Here is a 5,831-nt window from a genome sequence, read left to right as displayed (position 1 = left end):
CGCGGGCCGGGAAATCCAGCCCCAGGCCTCTCCCGGCTCCCAGGCCCCGCGGGCACAGGCCGGGGACTGGGAACTTTTGGTGTGTGGAGAGTTTCGTGACTGCCCTCCCGACGGAGGCGGGCTGCGAGCCTTCTGTCTCCTCTCCCTTCCTCCGGTGGGGGCGGGGCCGCGGCGGGGGGTCTTTTCCTCTTTGTCCCCTGCGGGCAGGGGCGCGCGTCCGGGGGCTGCAGGGTTTGGGGAGTAGCCGGCTTGGGATCGGGGAGGCGTTCCCGGGAGGGCCACCGCTGACACTCAGCACTCGCTTGCGAGCATTTACTGAGCTGATCCCCTTTGCTGGGCTCTGGAAAGCACAACCTTGAAACGGTCGCGGAAAGAAAAGTTTTCCTGCGAGGACCTCAGCTCCTACCTATCCTGGGCTGCTTCCATGTGGCTGGGCTGCGGAGCCGGGCCTGACTTCAGAGTTGAGTGAATTTCCCTTTTTCTTGCTGTAGTGATAACATTGTCTCCACTTCACAGCATTCCTCTACTATGTGTCAGAAGTGAAAAGGCATTTTGTTAAATTATTTTACCGACTGTGTCTGTGTTTGACAACAGCCCACGCTGAAGTTTCTCCCAAGCACCCGGGGATATTTCCTTTGTAGTAGAGTCCTCTTTGGTGGGGAGTGCATTCACTTCGGTGCAGTGTTTCCCATTTGTTCCCGACAGTGGCCTGGCCCCTGTGGGCTTGGGGGCTGCAGATGACGTTGGAAAGTGGCTTGGTCAGCCCTATTTAGCGTACACAGGGTACTCCGGTGGCATCTTCAGTTCTCTCAGAAATTAAAAATAAAAAGCTTTTTAGATTGCTGTTTTGCTTTTAGTATACACTGGAAAAAATAGCATAAATTTGGGCTTTTAAAGATAATTTTGGGGGACGTTTAGGAACCCGGCACAAGGATGGAAGACATTGGCTTTAATAGCTCTGTTATGTTCCTTACAGTTGGTTGAACTCTTTTATTCAAAATCAAATAAAATTAGTGGGAATTGGGCACCTGTTTATCTTGCAAAGCTGACAAAGGGAAAGAAAACCATCTTAATGGGCATTTACCTTTTTTAAGTGTTGTTTATGTGTGACAGTTTATGCTTTAAGTGTTCCGAAAGAGTACTCAAATTGTTCAGGCACTCTGGAAACCAACAAAATACTTTGTGCAAGGAAAGAGAAATAAAGTAATATGCACTCTGCAGTATGTCTAGGCTCCTGAATAGGGAGAGAGTGATCGACATTTTCTTTCACTTTATTAATTTTATGTGATTAAAATTGTTTTACCTACTGTGTCCCATGTTTCATCATGCACAAAACAGACATAGGTTGAACTGCCTATTTGACAGTAGTTCAAATGTTGTTTGAGGCATTCATTCCACAGAAATTTTGAAGCTTTGACTGTGTCCACAGCACTGTTCTGGTGCTGGACATCTAGGGAACCCACTGGCTGTGAGAGGCTGAGCAAGAGGCTGCGCAGTCCTTCAGGTGAAGGGGCTGGTGTTGACATGGGGAGAAGAGGGGCCTCTGGGATGCTGGGTGGCTAAAGCGCAGGGCCTTGGTCACAGACCTGGTCCTTGTTATTAACAATTAGCAGTGGTTGTTTCACAGGGCATAGAAAAGGGAGTGCAGTTTTCTTACGGGTGTCTGGGAAGGTGTCACAAAGAGAAAAGGGGGCCTGTGAGCTGAAGGAAGGGAGGGTGATAGTGACATGGGAGTTGGAGATGAGAGGGAGGGTCAGAGATGGGTCAGGGGTTCCAACACTTACATGCTCTTTAAGTACAACTTAGAGTTCAGTAGGTGAATTTTAACAGGGGCTTTGCAGTATACCAAGTTCAATCATTGGATCCCAAGACTGTTGACCCTCATGTTGCCAGAGCTTGAGTGTCTTCTAGGTCTCCTTTTTCTCGTTTTTATTCTGAAATTGCTAGACAATGATTGAGATTAATTTTCAGTCTTTCTTACTACTTTTCCCATTCTATATTAAGTGATGAGGAAGTGATATTATGTACTTAACACTGTTTTAACTTTTGTTCTCTGTTCCTTACCGGTATTGCCTAATAGAACAAGAGAAATTCTTTATGAAGAATTGGGTGGCTGGGTAGTTGTGGAGTGGTGTTTAGGTTGCTAGGTGACATGTGGTGTGATGAACTCCCATCTTGTGGGGAAAAATGTGGGCAGATCATGTTTATGGCTTTGTATAATAACCAACCAAGCCAAAAATAAAAAATAAAAAGGAAAAGAGAAAGATCCCAACTCTCAAATCACCAAGGCTTTCTCTGCAGTAAACATTTTCTGGTGTGGTGGGGCTAATTTTCTGGCATTGCATCTGGGCTGTTTTCTCTTCAGGTTACACAAATCAATTTTTCTGGATAGTGAAATGTCATGATTTAATACTAGACATGTCCTCAGTGAGTAGATATTTGAAGGCTTGCGCTTAGTTATGTGTGACATTTCTTTTTTCCTTTCATGAAAGATGTTTTTGTGGTTGTGATCACTGATGAGTGGGAATAGCTCTTCATCCTCATCCACCCATCTGCATTAGGAGCCTTGCTGAGGACAGTGCAGTGCTAGACATTGGGAACCACGTTACATGGACCATTCTCATGGGGGTGTAGGATGGGAGGATGGACTGTGTCTGCATCTGTTCTTCTGTGCTTGCGACCTGATACCCGTGATTACAGTGCTGAGCTGCAGCGCTAAGTGTGGGGTTGGTTGAAGGGCTGCTGTGTATAAAAAGTCATGCTGTATGAAAAAAATATAAGATTGAATTCGTGCACTTTTCAAAAAAAAGTATAATCTAGGAGACAGGAAGAATATATAGCAGTGTAAATAACAGTAGGTGGTAGCATTATTGGCACCAGTGTGATACAGTCAGTAATCGCTTCTGCATTTTGGAGGTGGGTACTATCATTATGGGGTGCGTGTGGGAGTCTCATTTAGTCACTAGGATTTGAACTGGGCTTGGTTGGTGGGAAGGCTGACCTTGATATAGGGAGTGCTTGCTAACTGGGTAAGGCACCTGCCTGCAGGGGCAGATGGGCTCTGGGTCTGTAGGTCTGCAGTTGGGGTCTAGGTGTGTGAATCTGCAGAATGTCTGCTACGATTCTGAGAAGTGAAAGGGAGGGCATTCCAGGAAGGCAGTATGGACAAAGGCAATTCAGGCATTCAGCCCAGGGGGTCAGGATCAAACTGAGGAGGACTGAATGCCAGGGCAAGACCCTGGGACTTCGTGCAGTAGGAAGGACTGTGGCGTTTAGCTAAGAGTCAGGGTAACAAGTAGTTCTAGGAGGATGACCTGAGCAACTGAGGTTTGTATGGATAATTTCTTAGCATTTCAGTCTAAATAAATGTTGCTGAGTGACCAAAAGGGGAAGGAGAGAGTGAAGGACAAAAGTGAGGGCGAGGACGTGCTGGAACCCCTTTGCCGTCTGCTTCCACCTCCCTCAAGCCCTCCTCTCAGCCTGCAGGGGAGCTTTGGATCGGGTTTGGTGACCTAGGTTTACAAGCCATTTAACCTTGGGTACACCAGCCCTATAGAGCCCCATTATCTCAAGTGGAATATTCCTTGGCAGGGTTAATGTAAGTATTGAACAGGATGATGAGAGGGAAACTCTGAAGTCCTGAGCCCGGCCCATACTAGCTACTCCATAAAGATGAATGGAATGACCAATATGTTTTATCCACCAAGCAGTTTTACACCCTGGGAACTTTCCCAAGTGTCCTACTATTGCTGCTTGGATTTTTCCCCTTTACTTAAAAAGGCAGCATGTAATTTCATTGAAGGATGGGTAAGAATGTTAGATTGAATGATGTGCAGCACCACAATCAGGAGAACAAAATTGTGTGTTGCATGTGTGTTTGGGCTGAGGAAGTAAAAGCTGCGGGTGTTGGCTTGATTACAGGTTGATTATTGGGGCCTCTGGCTTCTGTCCCCAAGCACATCACTTTAGAGTGATTTAATGGCAACCTGTTGTTATTACAGGTTGAGCATCCCTTATCCAAAATACTTGGGACCACAGAAGTGTTTTGGATTTTTCTGGACTTTGGGATATTTTTGTATATCTAATGAGATAGATTGAAGATGGAACCCAAGTCTAATGTATTGTTAGAGTTTATATATGTTTCCTATGTACCTTTATACACAGAGCCTGAAGGTAATTTTATGCAGTCTTTTTGTGCTTGAAAAGAAGTCTGTGTTAAGTACTTATATGTGGAATTTTCCAGTTGTGGCGTCATGTGGGTGCTCAACAAGTTTCAGATTTTAGAGTATTTGGATTTTGGATTTTTCAATTAGGGTTGCTTGACCTGTGTTTTTTAAAAAGTTGAGTCCATGGACAGAAACTTTTGAAAATGTGCTTTTTTAGTGGCGGGAGACTGTTGATTAGTAACATAATGACAGTCTTGGTTTTTATGAAAAATCTTGTGGTTGGTATGGAATTTTTCTGTGAAAATGTGTATGACTGCATGTTATTCATTTATAAGCGTATTGAAACTTTTAGGAAAATAGTTGTACTGTTGCAGAGATTGAAAGAAAATAGAGGCGAGCATAAAAATAGTGAAATGAAAGCAGCTTTATTATTATTTTTAACATTTTCTGCCTTCTCAAAAAGGAAAAAGAAACTAAACATTTTTGAAAGGCTGATCTTTCTAGAATTCAAGTCACATTGTCCTCTGGTGCTGAAACGCCTTTGTCCTGCGTTCTCCAAGTCCTGCCTTCTGAGCACAGCCTGTCCCTGTAGGGACCCCTTTTGCCTCCCAGCCACTCCCTCTGCAGCCGCTCCACCCCCGGGACTCACAGACACTTCGCTGCCTCTGTTCTGGCATTTTCTGTTTCTTCTGCCTGGAACGTTTGCTCCCTCCTTGCACTCATTTGTGAGTCTCAGCCCATGCCAGCCATCTCTGGGAGGCTGGCTGTCTGTCCCAAGCTGCTAGAGGATCTTTCTCCCTGCCTGCTGCCTCTCCTGGGGACGTCCTGGGTGTAGCTTCTACACCGACTCAGATGCTTGGGCTGTGCTGTGTGGTTTTCAAGTGTATCCGTGTGCCCCTCCTCCCTCTGGGTGAAATGCTTGAAGCGGGTCGCTGAGCTTCAGTCTTAGTGAATAGCCCATGTCTGTCACATTGCAGTCAGAATGTTGAGTAAATACAAAGTTGAGAATCAACATGTTAAACTGGTCTCACACAAAAAATACGCTTCCGCTGAGAGGACTATCATCAGCACTTGGGAATTTAAAGGACTTTAAGGTTTGGTGTGTTTAACATACTGCACAAACAGCTTGTAATGGAAACTAAGATTTAGTGAGGTTTGGAGTACCTAGAAGTTATTCTTTTGTATCAGCTGTCTTGAGGGAGTTCAGTTTGTTTTTCAGATCAAGCAGAGGACCCTCCTGGGGTTCGCCTTGGGCGAGGTTCAAGGCAGGTGGCCAGGGCTGTGTGAGAATCTGGCCCTGGAACACACCTATGCTTGGTCTGGCGCCTCTGATTCCGTCAGTTGAGATGCTTGGCTGAGTGCCAGGACTAAGTAGGAATGTTTAGGATCTGAGATTCTCAGAGAGAATCTGGCGGATGTGAAGCGCTTCTTGGCTTATGGTAGACATGGATGAATTGGTTGTGGAGGGAGTATTTAAAGTCTCACTTAGATGCAAACCCACAGACTGATCCTCCATCTGTCCTGGGAGGTTCTACCTCCCCATAGAGTTGGGTGCAAGTTGGTGATGTTGAGCTCTCCATAGATGATTAGAACCCTCTGTACTTTTTTCAAGGATAGAAATAAACATGTAAGATTGGGCCAGAAGGTGCTTTCTATAGGTAATTT

At 45.4% G+C, this 5,831-nt stretch overlaps 1 protein-coding gene across 1 annotated transcript in view; it reads left to right on the top strand.

Annotated features, from left to right (window-relative positions):
* Window positions 1-2,542: 2,542 nt before the first annotated feature.
* LOC105550266 (partitioning defective 3 homolog) overlaps window positions 2,543-5,831 on the top strand; it is a 301,562-nt gene continuing 298,273 nt past the window's right edge. The window contains exon 1 of the mRNA XM_011995146.1: window positions 2,543-2,726. Coding sequence (XP_011850536.1) covers window positions 2,610-2,726 — 117 coding nt within the window. The 5' untranslated portion in view covers window positions 2,543-2,609. The remainder of the gene's footprint in view (window positions 2,727-5,831) is intronic.

This window comes from Mandrillus leucophaeus, unplaced genomic scaffold (genome assembly GCF_000951045.1).
Source record: "Mandrillus leucophaeus isolate KB7577 unplaced genomic scaffold, Mleu.le_1.0 Scaffold474, whole genome shotgun sequence".
In the NCBI taxonomy this organism is placed as follows: Eukaryota; Metazoa; Chordata; class Mammalia; order Primates; family Cercopithecidae; genus Mandrillus; species Mandrillus leucophaeus.
This window is presented reverse-complemented; position numbering and strand designations above follow the sequence as displayed.